Source organism: Engystomops pustulosus, chromosome 3 (assembly GCF_040894005.1).
Source record: "Engystomops pustulosus chromosome 3, aEngPut4.maternal, whole genome shotgun sequence".
Lineage (NCBI taxonomy): Eukaryota > Metazoa > Chordata > Amphibia > Anura > Leptodactylidae > Engystomops > Engystomops pustulosus.
This window is the reverse complement of record NC_092413.1, coordinates 71,026,830-71,043,542: the sequence shown is the minus strand read 5'-3', so window position 1 is coordinate 71,043,542 and position 16,713 is coordinate 71,026,830. Positions and strand designations below refer to the sequence as shown.

Sequence of the window (16,713 nt, the reverse complement as noted above, 5' to 3'; positions counted from 1 at the left end):
AAAGCAGGCCGGCTCGTTTGAATATTTCACCTAGGAATAATGGAATAGCATAGTGGTTCTATTTTTAATTGTTTTTACGGAAATGGTTCCATGATTAAGAGCGACAGTATGGGGCATCCATATTGTGCTGCTATGATTGCAACTTCAGGTCTCCAGCATGGTGGCGACAGATGGGCCGAGTTCCACTACGTATCTGGTGAAACACCTGAAAATTCTGCCTGACACAGCTCGTTTGATAAGGGGACCATGTATGGAGGCAGTGAACTAGTAGTAGATTAAAGGTGCTGCAGTTAAAACTATGTTAGTTGGATCTTGAGATGGAGCTGGCGCTCCGCTGCCAGGCGAGCTTTCGCCTATCCAAGCCCCTGTCTCTCGGCTACTCCCCAAACAGCACTTCTAAGAACCTTTTGTATAAGATCAAGTGTAGTAGCGTTCTTATAAGTTTGGGTTATAGCGGGTGAGGGGAATGTAAACAGATGCGCAAGAAGCGCTGAAATAATATCGGTAAATGATAAAAGTTTGCCAGTATTTTTTGTGGATAAAACAGCAGTGTGGCGACAAAGTTAACAAGTTTGATGTGGAAGCCATGAAAACAACCCAAAATTCTGCCTGACACAGTTCGTTTGATAAGGAGACCATGTATGGAGGCAGCTATATGGACGACTTTTGGAGGCAGCTATGGCGATGACGTGTGGAGGTAGCAATGGAGACAACGTGTGGAGGCAGTTAAAAAGACGACATGTGGAGGCTGCTATGGAGACAATTTAATTTGGATAGTGCCTGTATGTGGCAGTCCAAAAAAGTTTTCAAACCAGAGGAGCAGGTAGGTGGTCCTCCAGAAAAATTAAATAAATTGAGTGCCTGTATGTGGCAGTCCAAAAAAGTTTTCAAACCAGAGGAGCAGGTAGGTGGTCCTCCAGAAAAATTAAATAAATTGAGTGCCTGTATGTGGCACTCCCAAAAATTGCTTAAAACAGAGGACCGGGTAGGTGGCCCTCCAGAAAAATTAAATACATAGAGTACTATAGCTAGAGTCAGTTGGCCCTGGCAAAAAATAGCCAGTTTCCTCTGCTTTAGTGTACAAAGAGGAGGAGAAGGAGGACAATGAGGAGGAGGAGTGCATACATTATTCAGGTTGAGCTTCTTTCACCTGGTGGAGAATGAAAATCCGGAGAAATCCAGGCTTTATTCATCTTGATAAGCGTCAGCCTGTCAGCGCTGTCAGTCGACAGGCGTGTACGCTTATCGGTGATGATGCCACCAGCTGCACTGAAAATCCGCTCGGACAACACGCTAGCGGCAGGGCAGGCAAGAACCTCCAAGGCGTACAGCGCCAGTTCGTGCCACATGTCCAGCTTTGAAACCCAGTAGTTGTAGGGAGCTGTGTGATCATTTAGGACGATGGTATGGTCAGCTACGTACTCCCTCACCATCTTTCTGTGAAGATCAGCCCTACTCTGCCGAGACTGGGGACAGGTGACAGTGATTTGCTGGGGTGACATAAAACTGGCAAAGGCCTTGTAAAGCGTACCCCTGCCAGTGCTGGACAAGCTGCCTGCTCGCCTACTCTCCCTCGCTACTTGTCCCGCAGAAGTACGCCCTCTGCCGCTAGTGCTGTCAGAAGGGAAATACTGTTTCAGCTTCTGCACCAGGGCCTGCTGGTATTCATGCATTCTCACACTCCTTTCCTCTCCAGGGATGAGAGTGGAAAGATTTTGCTTGTACCGTGGGTCCAGGAGAGTGAACACCCAGTAATCGGTGCTGGAATAAATTCTTTGAACGCGAGGGTCACGGGATAGGCAGCCTAGCATGAAATCTGCCATATGCGCCAGAGTCCCAACGCGCAAGAATTCACTCCCCTCACTGGCCTGACTGCCCATTTCCTCCTCCAACTCCTCTTCTTCTGCCCATACACGCTGAACAGTGAAGGACTGAACAATGGTCCCCTCTTCTGTCTCGCCAACATTCTCCTCCTCTTCCTCCTCATCCTCCTCCACCTCCTCCGATATGCGCTGAGAAACAGACCTAAGGGTGCTTTGGCTATCAACAAGGGAATCTTCTTCCCCCGTCTCTTGTGACGAGCGCAAAGCTTCCGACTTCATGCTGATCAGAGAGTTTTTCAACAGGCCAAGCAGCGGGATGGTGAGGCTGATGATGGCGGCATCGCCACTGACCATCTGTGTTGACTCCTCAAAGTTACTCAGCACCTGACAGATATCAGACATCCACGTCCACTCCTCATTGTAGACTTGAGGAAGCTGACTGACCTGACTACCAGTTCTGGTGGAAGTTGACATCTGGCAGTCTACAATCGCTCTGCGCTGCTGGTAAACTCTGGATAACATGGTTAATGTTGAATTCCACCTCGTGGGCACGTCGCACAACAGTCGGTGAGCGGGCAGTTGGAGGCGGCAGTTGGAGAGTGGCAGCATCTGTGCTGGACTTCCTGAAATGCACACAGGTGCGGCGCACCTTCGTGAGCAAATCAGACAGAATGGGGTATGTCTTGAGGAAACGCTGAACTATGAGATTTAACACATGGGCCAGGCATGGCACATGTGTCAGTCTGCCGAGTTGCAGAGCCGCTACTGACTGATGGCGCCATGCCCACGGATGGTAATTCGGAGGAGGAGGTGGAGGAGGGGTGGGAGGAGGAGGAGGCATAGTAGGCCTTTGAGACCTGGACCGAGGTAGGCCCCGCAATCCTCGGCGTCGGCAGTATATGACCAGCCCCAGGGTCAGACTCGGTACCAGCCTCCACCAAGTTAACCCAATGTGCCGTGAGCGGTATATAGTGGCCCTGCCCGGCAGCACTCGTCCACGTGTCCGTGGTCAGGTGGACCTTGTCAGAAACTGCGTTGGTCAGGGCACGGATGATGTTCTCTGACACGTGCTTGTGCAGGGCTGGGAAGGCACATCGGGAAAAGTAGTGGCGGCTGGGGACCGAATACCGAGGGACGGCCGCCGCCATGAGGTTTCGAAAGGCCTTGGTCTCTACCAGCCTATAGGGCAGCATCTCCAGGCTAAGCAATTTGGAGATGTGGACGTTGAGGGCTTGGGAATGTGGGTGGGTTGCACTATACTTCCTTTTGTGCTCCAGCGTCTGGGGTATGGAGAGCTGAACGCTGGTGGATCGTGGAGGCGAAGATGGGTTTTTCGCACGGGAGGTGTTTGGGCCGGGGTCCTGGGCAGGGGGCTGACTAGCAGATGACACAGGGGAAGGAGCAGTGTTGTGCCCGGCCGGAGGTGAACGGGCTTGGTGCCATTGAGTAGGGTGTTTAGCATTCATATGCCTGCGCATACTGGGGGTAGTTAAGCTAGTAGTTGTGGAACCCCTGCTGATCCTGGTTTGGCACAGGTTGCACACCACAGTCCGTCGGTCATCCGGTGTTTCTTTAAAGAACCTCCAGACTTCTGAAAATCTAGCCCTCGACACGGGAGCTTGACTACGGGAAACATTTGGCGCTGATGCACCAGCTCTGGCCCTGCCTCTCCGTCTGGCCCCACCACTGCCTCTTCCAACCTGTTCTGCTATAGGACTCGCCTCCGTCTCAGAAGCACTGTGTTCACCCGGCCTATCAACCCAGCTTGGGTCTGTCACCTCATCATCCTCCGATCCCTCAGTCTGCTCCCCCCTCGGACTTCCTGCCCTGACAACAACTTCACCACTGTCTGACAACCGTGTCTCCTCATCGTCCGACACCTCTTTACACACTTCTTCCACTACGTCAATAATGTCATCATCACCCACAGACTGCGATTGGTGGAAAACCTGGGCATCGAAAAATAGCTCAGCAGCAACCGGACAAGTGGTTTGTGACTGTGGGAAGGGTCCAGAAAACAGTTGCTCAGAGTATGCCGGTTCAAATGCCAAATTTTGCTGGGAGGGGGCAGACTGGGGGGAAGGAGGCTGAGGTGGAGGAGCCGTTGGGGTTCTCCTATGGCTATTTTCTAGCCTACACTGAAAGCACACTGCTTTGCCAGATTACTTTGAGTTATAAAAAGAAATAAACGTAAAAAAAAATAAATCAGCAGACTCTGCCTAATTCAAATCAAACCCCTAATAAATTGTCCCACTTCGGTGTTTAAGGTGGATATGTGTGTCACTAAGAGCTAAACACAACGGTAGCAAGTCTCCCTGCAAATTACTCACAATATGGTACTAGCTGCACTACTAATGGCAGCAAGCCCAGCCACAGGCAAATAAAAAAAAAGTAAAATAAAACGTTATTGTAGCCCTAAGAAGGGCTGTTGGGTTCTTATAGAATCACTCCTGCCTAACACTATTCTAATAGAACACCCTAACGCTTTCCCTGACCAGCAGCAGCTCTCTCCCTAGCGGCATCCAGACAGAATGATCCGAGCAGCGCGGGCAGGGGCTAGTCTATTCCAGGGTCACCTGATCTGGCCAGCCAACCACTGCTATCGACGTGTAAGCGTACCACGTCATGCTGGGTGGAGTGCAGAGTCTCCGGGCTTGTGATTGGCTCTGTTTCTGGTCGCCAAAAATCACAACGGCGGGAGATGCCATTTTCTCGAGCGGGCGAAGTATTCGTCCGAGCAACGAGCAGTTTCGAGTACGCTAATGCTCGAACGAGCATCAAGCTCGGACGAGTATGTTCGCTCATCTCTAGTCCTGACACGTGTAAAGGATTTCTGTAAAATTATACTTTTTTATGGGGATTGTTTCATCTTTTATCCCTTGTGGCTTAAAAAAATTTGGGGTAAAAGTAACTTTTTGGAGAACATTTTAATCTTTTTCCTTTTAGGGGCCCCAATTGAATCAAACACCTGTCGGGCAAAATACACAAATTACACCTTGGGTGTTCTTACACCAAGGGGTGTACTTTCCAAAATGGTGTCACTTGTTGGGGTTTTCCTCTGTTTCGGTACCATTATGGCTCTCCAAATGCATCCTGACACATGAAAACTTTTTCAGCCATATTTTGTCCTCGAAAAACAAAAAAACGCTCTTTCCCTTCCAAGTGCCCCCCTGTGCCTGTACAGCAGGATACAGTGACAAAATGGGTATTGGCATACTCAGGAGGAATTGCACTAAACATTGTAAATGCATTTACCTTTTTAACTCATTGTGAAGGTGCAAATTTTAGTGTTATATGAAAGGGAAATGACAGAAATGTAATTTTATCTTACAATATATTCATTTATTTTTCATCCTCATGAAACGCTCAAAGGGGTAACAAACCTCCCAAAGGTTGTTTTGTATATTTTTCTAAAATGGTGTAATTTGTGGGGGTTTTCTGTCATGTAGGCCTTTATAAAGTCACTTCTAACTAAATTGGCACTCCAAAAGTAGGTGTTGATGATTTTTGTGAAAATCGGAAAAAATCACACCTAACGGTATAAGCCTCCTAAATCCTAAAAAAAGGAAAGGATGTTTGAAAAATGATGCCAAGTTAAAGCAGACATATGGGAAATGTTAGTTATCAAACAATTTTTGAACTTTGTACATGAATGTCTGCACTGCACTGTACATGCTCATTAGTGAAGCTGCTCTGCTATTGATCAGAGGAACCAGGCACTGGGATGGAATGTCTGCACCCAGATTAGAACTGCGAGAGTGACTAGGAAACCAGGGCTTTGGAGTCCATTTTGGTGGAGATGACTTTACCTAGCTCCCTGCCTAGTTGTCCCCTGGGTGGGGTCAACGTTGCTCAATGTAAGTGCCCCCCTCCACAAACAGGCCGTCTTCCTCGATTTTGAATTAAAAACCCCTCCCACCTCCCTCAGCTACATTGCTTCTTGCCTCCACCTCCCTGCACACTCTCGTGGAAAAATTGCATGAAAAATTTGTATCACATATTCCTGTGGTTTTGTGTACAGTTGTAACATGTTGTTTAAAAGTAAACTTTGTCTTGCAGATGGCTGGATCCATACCTCTTACCACATGCTTGTCACCCGCAGTGTATCGTATGGTTTGTTTGCTTGGAAATGAGATTCAAGAGAACGTGGACATAGCAAGTCTCTTAGACAAAGAAAATGAAGTGTGCTGGGGCCGAATCTGTGAGAAAGTGGCATATCAGTCCTCAGGTTAGTTATACACTACCCTTGGCCATAATTTAGCACTTGGACAGATCCAGGAGGCTATGTAGTCAATCAGTCTAGAGATGTCATATTTAATGGATTTGTTCTTGTATCTCACATATGATACAAAAAATTTAGCCCTTAGGCCCATTTCACATTTGTATCTGGGCATTGTATTACACTCTCCATTTAACAAGAGCAAAACGGAAAATAAAAATGGAAGGTCTTCTGCTCTCCTTTCGTTCCTTTCAGATTTGAATGGACTTTCCGTTATTGGCATCCATTATTAATAGCTGAAAAAAAGATGTGGGCTGCCGCGCTACTTTTCTGCTATTAAAGAGGTTTTCCCACAAAGAAAAGTTAATGTTAAAGATGACCATAAGGGTCTTTGGATACACAAGGCTTTAACAGTCCCCGTCAGCGTTGTAAGGTGATTTCCAAATTATATGAGTCTTTGTTTCCAGTGCTGGAATGGAATGAATAACACAGAAAAGACACACTGACCTTACTGAAGATCAACTCAAGACTGTGTTTATTTTTGCCACTGAGACACTTATATAGAAAATCATAAGACACTTTGCACGGCGTGAAAGTACACAAACCGGCAATATCATTGGGTGGTTTGACCCCGGAAATGCAAGCACACAAAATGCCCAGGAGCTCTCCTGATATCCTTCCCCTAGGTGGTGCTAGCTAGCGATAAGTCTTTGTGTTTTCTACCTTACTTTGTTTGAATAAAAAAACCCCACCCAAACTTTAGTTTTCACTAGACAAATTATGTGAAATGAATACTGAGTCTTTAAAATGGCGAACAGTGAGCAACCTGGCGTCCAAGACCAATGCGATCTCCTTAACATTTCCCCCTTTTGAGTCTTGCATGGCCTGTAACTCTGTCCTGAGTGACCTCCTCAAACTCCAGGTACATTCAGGGAGGCTAGCCCCTTTGCCTGCTGGACTTCACCAGATTCACGGGAGGCCAGTCACTCAACGGTTACAGGTCTGCATATTCAAATCACATAACTGAGTTTCCATAGTTCACAGGTCACAGTAACAGGCTGGTTCATCAAAAAGGAGGTATCCTCCACTCCGGGCACTTCTCCTCTCGTGGTTCTTGCCATTCTTGGCATCTGGGACATGGTGGACTCGATGAGGGGGCCCACACAACACGCAATAAATGACAAGTGCAAAATCACAATCCCCAATATCACCCCCACCCCAGTCCCCCGACCACAAAGTCAAGGACAAAGTGTTCACTCCAGAGTTTTTCTTGAGTTCCCTGAACAGTCCTTCAATCTTTTCAAGGGCATGGGTAATGGATCCATAGGGGGCGGTGTCATTCAGGATGTACATGCAACAAGCTGCTCCCACCATCTCACAGGCTCCTCCCTTCTCATCAATGATCATGTCCAAAGCAGCTGTTCTGGAACGCCATGATGGAGGTTGCGTTCAGCTGTTCAGCGACACCTCCAAAAGCATCTCTGATATAATTCACAAATCTCTACAATCTCTACAATAACCACAGTTAACCCAATCAACATTTTTGTTCATGGCTATCTGGAGGATAATGGACTCTAGACCTGACCATATCTGATTGTGGGCCTTGATTGTGGGCCTTGAACAAAGGGTCCCCCCTTTGTACTCCTACTGTATCTATAAAGTTGTCATCTAAGTGCTTCTCTCTTAGACCTCCCAAATCCCTTGGGATTCTCTACCTTTTCTTCATGTATCCGATCAAACTTATCCTTGGGGATGACGAGGAAGGAATGCATTTTATCACAGCATACTCACCTTCCCAGCCTAAAGACAGGCTTGACCTGACTCTTCTATCCCCACAAATCCAGTACATATCAGACACTGCTAATACATGGTTACTTGTCCTGTCGATGTTAAAGAAGGTCATTGTCTTATTGCACAAAACGTAGGTAAAGTCTCCTACCCTGGGGGCATTCTGGTCCGCCCTATAGATACATAGATGGTCATGGTTGGGGTGTCCCTGAGCATACAGTCAGTCAGAAGTTACCAGCTAGCAAGAAGAATAAGTAAGTTTGCAATAGAAAGCATGGAAGCATGGTGGCTTCCCTCTATAGTACAAGGTTTTGACTTTTGGAAACTGGAAAAAGGATTTCAGAGGAGTTACTGACTCCGCAATCTCCCACAATAGCCACCAAGTCACACAGTCAGCAAATGTCAGTGCTCAGCTCCTTAAGAAGAAAGCATTCAGTCTCAATTAGTGGTCTCACCACCTGTACGCAGGTTAGAAATGGAAGATTCCCCTGGTTTGCTGCTTTTTTTCTCAGTTTCCTTCCACTGGAACCGATTGCAATCCTCGTGTCTCCTTCGTGTCCGTGGTGTACTGCAGGTCCTCTGTCAGGAAATGTATGGAGAAATAGTACAGGCTTCCAGGGTAAAGGAAGAGTTTTTATTGTATATACTTACAAAGTATAAGTTAAAATTGCGTGTTTCAGTAAAAACATTGCGCGTCAAACACCTGCCCCGCACGATTTTAACTTATACTTTGTAAGTATATACAATAAAAACTCTTCCTTTACCTTGGAAGCTTGCACTATTTCTCCAGTGCAGCTGCAGTACACCACGGACACGAAGGTGACACGAGGACTGCAATCGGATCCAGTGGAAGGAAACGGAGAGAAAAGCAGCAAACCTGGGATATCTTCCATTTCCATTTCGTCCCCCATGACGGCCCCCTGGAGGTTGCTTCCCCTTCCTCTGTAGGGACAGGAAATTGAGAGTATTAAAAGGCCCTCCCCCAACCTCCCACCAGTGTTTTCCTGTCCCTACAGGGGATAGGGTTGAGAGTAAATCCTCTCTCTCTCCTCCGGGGGGGGGGGGGGGTGAGGTATGGATCTCGTACCTCTCGGGGTGCTTGTCCTCCCCAGCGCTCCCTCGTCCGAGCTCCTGGCTCCACTTGGGGTCTCCAGTGCTGGGCTGCCATTTGTGGCGTGCCGGCGGCCATACGACTCCTTCTGGGGTCCACACAATCCGCCTATTTGCGCGATGCCCCACTTCCGGTGACCGGAAGTGACGTCGCGGAGACCTCAGCGCAGGAAGTGGGGCAGCCTGGGAGACGGGCTGCCACTGATGACGTCAGACGCCGGAAGGTGAGTATTTAGAGGCGTGCAGTGTAGTTTCACTTCTGCTGAGGTCTCCATGGAGCTGGACAACATGGCGGATGTGGCTGAGACGCGATCCCTAACCCTGGGTTCCGTGAGTAAACGCTTTGGAATGTGTGGGAATTATTTCCTTGTCTATTGCCATTATTTGGGGTCTCTTATAGGGGTCTTTACTGATGTAGTTCTCCCTATCTTCTTAAATTAACAGGAGAAAGATCTCCCAAAAGAAAGGGAAAGAGACAAACCCAAAGAGAAGGTGCCAGATAAGGATAGGCCTAAAAAGGCTCCTTCTAAGCGTTGCCAAATTTGTAATGCAAAATTAGATGCCTCATATAAGAAGAGCCTGTGTAAAGAATGTTTAGATAAAATCCTTAAGGAAGAGAAACCCTCATTTTTGGATGAGTTAAGAACCATTATGAGGGAAGAAATTAAGGCCTCTAAAGGGCCACCCTTGAAAAAGCCCTGAATTAGTCCTGAATACGTAGAGGATGATGAACAGCCTTCATGCTCATACGAGATAGAGTCAGAAGACCAGGATGTCTTTTCACAACCTCAGGTTGTTAATGACCCCAAATTTTTGTTTGCCAATGAAGATTTGGATAGCTTAATAAAGGCCTTAAGGGATACCCTAAGAATTGAGGATAAAGTAGAAGAAAAATCCATGGTAGATGAACTATTCGGGGGACTGAGACAGAAGAAAACGAGGTTGTTTCCAGTTATCGAAAATTTAAAGGGTCTTGTGGTAGATGAGTGGAGAGAACCAGAGAGACGGTTAATTGTCCCTAAAGACTTTAAAAATCGCTTACTGTTTGACCCAGAAGAGACCAAATTGTGGGAGAACGTACCCAAAGTAGACATTCCTATTACCAAAGTTGTAAAAAAGACGGATTTACCGTTTGAGGATTCCACGCAACTTAAAGATGCTATGGACAGGAAATCGGATTGTCTACTTAAAAAACTTTGGGAGTCTTCTATGACTACAATCAAAACAAACATTGCGGCAACCTCCGTATCCCGCACTCTCCTATTCTGGTTAGGGGGTTTAGAAGACCATCTCAGGGAAGGCACCCCTAGAGAAGAAATTTTAGATTCATTGCCTTTACTTAAATCTGCTACTGCCTTTTTAGCTGATGCCTCAGCTGAATCTATTCGTTTTGCCTCAAAGGATGCCGCCCTCTCAAATGCCACCAGAAGGGCCCTCTGGTTAAAACAATGGTCCGGGGACATTCGTTCTAAAGCAAAACTTTGCAGCCTTCCCTTTTCAGGTGAATTGTTTGGATCTGAGCTAGATGAGATTCTTGACAAAGCTGCGGATAAGAAGAAAGGTTTTCCTGAACCTGGACCTACACCAAAAAAGCAGTTTTTTCGTGGCTTTAGAGCAAACAAAGACCAACCAAAGAATAAGGGGAGATCTTCCTGGAGACAAGGCTTCTGGAATAGTTCCAGGGGAGGAAAAAACAAGCCATTCCTGTTCAGTTCCTCAAACAAACCAGAAAAGAAGCAATGACGCCAGGGTGGGGGGAAGGTTGAAGGACTTTCTCCCCCAGTGGAAGAACATAAAAAACAACAGGTGGGTGACTTCCATTATCCAAGATGGTTACCGTATAGAATTTATGTCTTCTCCTCCTCATCGTTTTTTTCTGTCCAGGCAATCCTCAGGAAGTCTGACACATCATCTTTGGGAGCAAGTGTCTACCCTGCAGAAGCTGGAGGTGGTTTGTCCAGTCCCCCCAGAAGAAAAAGGTACGGGTCATTACTCCCCCCTTTTCCTAATAAAGAAGCCAATGGGTCTTACAGGTTAATTTTATAAATTTAAAATTTCTGAACAAGTGGGTGACGTATATCAAGTTCAAGATGGAGTTTATAAAATCTACTACTCCCTTAATAAACCGCAGTGCATTTTTGTGTATTCTGGATCTGAGAGATGCATACTATCATATTCCCATTCATGCGGATTCCCAAAAGTTTTTGCGTTTTGCAGTGGTTTCTTCTTCGGGAGAAGAATCTCATTTTCAATTTACAGCTTTACCATTTGGTCTTTCTTCAGCTCCCCGAGTCTTTACCAAAGTTATGGCGGAAGTGGTCAAATACTTAAGGACCGAAGAAGTCCTAGTGGTCCCATACCTGGACGATTTCTTACTTGTGGGAGACTCGGTAAGCCATCTAGAAAAACAGAAGAAGGTGACAATAGAAGTTCTTCAGGAATTGGGCTGGATTATAAATTTGGAAAAATCCGATCTGACTCCCAGTCCTATAAAAGAATTTTTGGGAGTATCCTTAAATTCATTAACCCAGACTTCTTATCTTCCACAGGAGAAAGTAGACAGATTACTTCTGAAAATCAAGGACTTCCAGAAGAGGAAATACATCTCGATATGAGCAGCGATGAGTCTTCTGGGGTCCATGACCTCCTGCATTCAATGTGTAGCCTGGTGCCAGATCCATACAAGACCTCTCCAGTCCTGGATCCTGTCAAAATGGGACAAAGACTACCATCACCTGAATTTACGATTGGAGATTCCTTCAGCAGTAAAAAAATCCTTAAACTGGTGGAAGGATCTCGATCACCTTCAAAAAGGTGTGAACTGGGTTCTCTGGCCAATAACCCAGATCCAGACAGATGCCAGCACCTCAGGTTGGGGAGCTCTTCTTCCAGGGAAGTACGTTCAGGGCCTCTGGTCCCATTCAATGACTCGTGCATCCTCAAACGAAAGGGAGCTGAAAGCCGTCCTAAAAACCCTGAAAGCTTGTACCAAGGATCTAAAAGGGAAGCACCTAAAAATCTTCTCCGACAATACAACTACGGTTGCATATTTAAAGAGACAGGGCGGAACAAGGTCAAAAAAACTTCAGACCATCTCCCAGGAAATATTTTCTTGGGCAGAAGAGAATGCTCTTTCAATTTCAGCAGTCCATCTGAAAGGCTCAGAGAACGAGGTAGCGGACTACCTCAGCAGGACACCTATTCTCCCTCACGAATGGAGCCTGAAATCCGAAATCTTCCAGGAGATTGTCCTCAGATGGGGAAACCCTGCCATCGATCTCTTTGCATCCAGGACAAATTCAAAAGTCAAGAAATTCTATTCCCTAAATCCAAAGGAAGTTCCTTGGGGTCTGGATGCCTTCTCCCAGCCTTGGGATCAGGATCTCCTCTACGCATTCCCTCCAGTTCCTCTGATCAACAGAGTTCTCCAGAAATTAGTATCCAGTCCGGCCAAGCTGATTCTAGTTGTTCCGTTTTGGCCAAAGAAAAGCTGGTTTCCGCTTCTACAAAAGCTGGCTCTAGACCTTCCTTTCATCCTTCCCAAGATTCCAGACCTCTTGCACCAGGGACCAGTCTTACACCAGAACCCAGGGTTCCTGAATCTATCAGCCTGGATCCTGAAAGCGCCTTCCTGAACACAAAAAACTCTCCTTTAAGGTAATAAAGAGACTTTGAGGAATAGTAGGAAGCCTGTGACCCACGCTATCTATCTTAAGATATGGAAAAAATTTTGTGCCTGGTGTAAAGATCAACCTAACCAAGATTCTCCCAATATTTGCCAGGTTCTTGATTTCCTGCAGGAGGGTTTCGACAAAGGTTTACGGCCTAGTACCCTGAGAGTCTAGGTGTCAGCTTTAAGCGCATATTTTGATACAGCACTTGCGGAACACAGGTGGGTAAAGAGATTCTTTCAGGCCTGTACCCGCTTAAGACCTACTGTAAAGGAATCTTCCCCTCAGTGGGACCTTTCCTTGGTCTTAGATGCGTTAACCTCAGATCCCTTTGAACCCAATGAGTCAAATAATTTACATTTTTTAACGCTTAAAACGCTTAAAGCGTTTTTAGTTGCCATCACATCCGCTAGAAGGATAGGGGAACTCCAGGCCTTGTCGATTTGTGAACCTTACCTGTCAGTTTCTGAGGATAGAATTACTCTCAGACTTGATAGAAATTTTCTTCCTAAAGTTGTTTCTAACTTTCACAGGAGTCAGGAGATCGTATTGCCATCTTTCTGTCGTCAGCCTAAGAATGCTACGGAGGAGAAATGGCATCTCCTAGACGTAAGATGCTCAGTACTTAGATACTTAGAGGTCTCAAGTCCCTGGAGGAAGGACTCAAACCTTTTTGTTCAATTTGCAGGAAAAAATAAGGGAAGAAAGGCCTCTAAGTCAACTATTGGCCGGTGGATCACAAATACGGTCAGGGAATGCTACAGTCTCAAAGGTGTTCCTGTTCCTATGAAGTTAAGGGCTCACTCTACCCGAGCAGTCTCCACATCGTGGGCGGAGAGAGGGGGAGCCTCCATTGATGAAATTTGCAGAGCAGCCACTTGGAGTTCAAATTCCACCTTTGTTAACCATTATCGACTGAATATAGCCATGGCAAAAGATCTGGCCTTCGGCCGTAAAGTCCTACAAGCCGTGGTCCCTCCCTAACTGGGGATAATTTGGTATGTCTCCAGGGGGCCGTCATGGGGGACGAAATGGAAAAAAGGAATTAGTCCTCACCGGTAATTCGATTTCCATAAGTCCACCTATTATTTCCCTCCCTTGTTATTTTTGTTGGTTTCTTCTTGTAAATACTGTATGTGAATATAACATGCAAAATAAAATTGAGTTGAAGCCTATACCGGTGTAGTGATTTGGTATACACCGGTGGGAGGTTGGGGGAGGGCCTTTTAATACTCTCAATTTCCTGTCCCTACAGAGGAAGGGGAAGCAACCTCCAGGGGGCCGTCATGGTGGACTTATGGAAATCGAATTACCGGTGAGGACTAATTCCTTTTTTCTAACCTGGGTACAGGTGGTGAGACCACTCATTAAGACTGAATGTTTTCTTCTTAAGGAGTTAAGCACTGACATTTGCTGACTTCACAGATTTGGAGTTGGTCAGCAGGACCTGGAAAGGACTGATGTAGCAAGGCTCCAGACTCTCTCTCTGGTGTTTCTCTTTACCAACAACGCCAGGTTTCAGGGTATGTGTCCTGAGGTCTCTGTCAGGATCTGAAATGGAATCGGAAACACTTTTGTGCCTTTTTAGGCCTGGCTCAACTGTATGGTATATTCCACCTTGTTTCCTGCCATCACCTATAGGGTCTGTGGGAAGTAGAGGCCTAGTCTGGGTGCACAGCCAAAAAGTACTTCAAAGGGGGCAATCCCGTCTTTCTGTTGAGGGTGGTCCTGACTGAATAGAGGGCAGTAGGAAGGCACTTGGGACATGGTTTCCCTGTTTCTTCCATGGCTTCCTGGATCTCTAACTTGTGCCGTTTTGTCTTTCAATCCCACAACCAGCTTGGGGAGGGTAAGGGGTGTGTAGGGCTTGTTCTACACACAGGAGGGACAAGGTTTCAGTCTTTACCTGTGAAGTGGGTTCTATGCCCGGACCCTATGGTCTCTGGGAGTCCAAACCTGCAGAAAATCTCTCTCACAGGCTTCTTGGCTGCAGCTCTGGCAGTAGCCTTGGTTGTGGGAAAAGCTTCTGGCCACCCTGGAAAGATATTAATGCACACAAGCATGTATTCCTATGTACCACTTTTTAGTAGTTTAATAAAATCCATCTGCAGTCTCTGGAAGTGATAAAGTGGCTTGTGTGTCACCTTTTGTGGGGTCTTTACCACCTTACCTGGGTTGTGGCGGGCACAGACTATACAGGCTTTCACTAGTCTTATGACAGGAGAAGAAACCACTGGCTGGTTTATGAGCACTAGGATGGCCATTTTGGATATGTGTGGCTACTTGACTTACTGTTGGGTGCAGGGATCTGGGCAGGCACACTCCCTCTCCCAGCATCCAGGTCCCATCGACATCTGCGCTCTAGCTTTCCTCCACTCCTCCTTCTCTTCTGACACTCGGGCCACCAGGGACTGGAACACCTGTAGATTAAACTTTTCAGTCTCAGTACTCACATTTGAGACTACCGGACAGTCTCTGGGTTCCATCTGTGCAGCTGCCTCCACCACCCTGTCGGCCACATCATTGCCCTTGACTTGTGGGGTTACCCAGTTGTGTGTGCTTTCACTTTTATTATCCCCATCTCTTGTGGAAGTAAGAGAGCATCCATGAACTCTTTAATAAGCATGTCATGCTTAAAGCGGGTCCCTGCAAAGGTGAGGAAATCTCTTGACTTCCGTTTGGGTTCATAGTCGTGTTTAGACCCGAAAACTATACCTTGAGTATAGATGTTTTCCCTTTTACCTTCCGCCAGCTGTAGCGCATCCTTGAATGCGGTCAACTCCACCTCCTGCGCTGTCTTGTGTGAGGGGGGTGGTTCTGCTTTTACTACCTCATGTGCACCACTAACCACTCTATATCCAGTGTAGAACTATCTGTCTTCTCCTGCAGACCTGGAGCCATATATGAGAAAAAGTTCAACATGTGGGTTAAGCACCCTACTCTCTGAATCCTGTAAAACTGGCAACAGAATGGCAAGATTCAGAGCTGTGCACCTTGTCAGTGTGACGTTCTGGGGCATCAGGAGTGCACACTGGAGTCTGAGCTGTCTGGGCATTGTTCTGATGCTCAGGGTGAGGGGACTGTGCAAGTCATGTGGGCTTTGCACAGTAACTGAGTGATCTAGGATCAATTCACTGGCTTTGCTGAGCAGATAGCTGGCTGCAGCTACTGACACATGAGGGGCTCCCCTCACGACTGAGTCTAACCAGGCTTAAAAGTGGGCCACTGGGGAAGCCACCATGTTCCTGGCTAGGACATCTGTGGGATGGCCGGGATACTCGGTGCAAAACAAAAGGTTTGGTGTGCCTAGGGTCGGGGCAGACAGGATTTGCCAGCTTAAGGCTGTGGAATGCTTCAATTTCCTCTTGACTAAGGGCAAATGTGGAAGAGGCAATGCAGTCATAACGGGGCAGCATTAGGCTAGAGGCAACAGACCTTATCCCAGGCCTGCAGTAGCTGGCCAGTCTTAGAAACATGTCAAGAGGCTTAGGGCATCAGGACAGGGGCATATTCTTGACTGCCAGCTTTCTTTCCTCTGTCAGGTGTCTACCTGTGGCTGAGAAGCAGTGACCTAGGAAGACCACCTTCTCCTGGCAGTATTGGAGTTTGTCTCCGGAAGCTTTGCAACCCTTCTGGAACAGAAAAAACATAGTCAATAGTTTCATCCTGACAAACCTGTAAATGTAGGCACATAACAGTAGGTAATGCACATACTGTAAAAGAACAACATCCAGTAAGGGGCTAGTCTGCCAGTCTACTCCCTGTAGGGCTATGGAGTATGGAGTACTGGCTGGTGGAGTCCCCCCCCCCCCCTTGTGGGAATATGCACCAGGTGTACTGGAATACTAAATTGGTAAAGGTAAATAGGTACTGGCAATCTCCAATTAGGGGCACAGAGAAGAGAACATTTGCCGAATCAATAATAGTGAAGAATGTGGCGTTCTCTAGGACTGCTGCCAGTGAGGTATGTAGTTTAGGGACCACCGGTAATAGCTTCAGTACACTCATTGACAGCTCGGAGGTCATGGACCATTCTACATGTATCCGGCTGTCCTTTCTGTTTTTTTTCTTGACTGGGAACAGGTTAATCATCACTGGGCTA

At 46.8% G+C, this 16,713-nt stretch overlaps 1 protein-coding gene across 5 annotated transcripts in view; it reads left to right on the top strand.

The window, feature by feature from the left end:
- ERMARD (ER membrane associated RNA degradation) overlaps nt 1–16,713 on the top strand; it is a 69,089-nt gene that overhangs the window by 14,264 nt on the left and 38,112 nt on the right. For 3 of the 5 annotated variants that reach the window (XM_072141017.1, XM_072141018.1, XM_072141016.1), the window contains exons 1-3: nt 5,915–6,051; nt 9,385–10,746; nt 10,825–10,919. In XM_072141017.1, coding sequence (XP_071997118.1) covers nt 10,466–10,746; nt 10,825–10,919 — 376 coding nt within the window. In that variant the 5' untranslated portion in view covers nt 5,915–6,051; nt 9,385–10,465. Of the gene's footprint in view, nt 1–5,882; nt 6,052–9,384; nt 10,747–10,824; nt 10,920–16,713 lie in introns of those variants that run through there. The other 2 variants (XM_072141019.1, XM_072141020.1) reach the window with 1 other exon arrangement.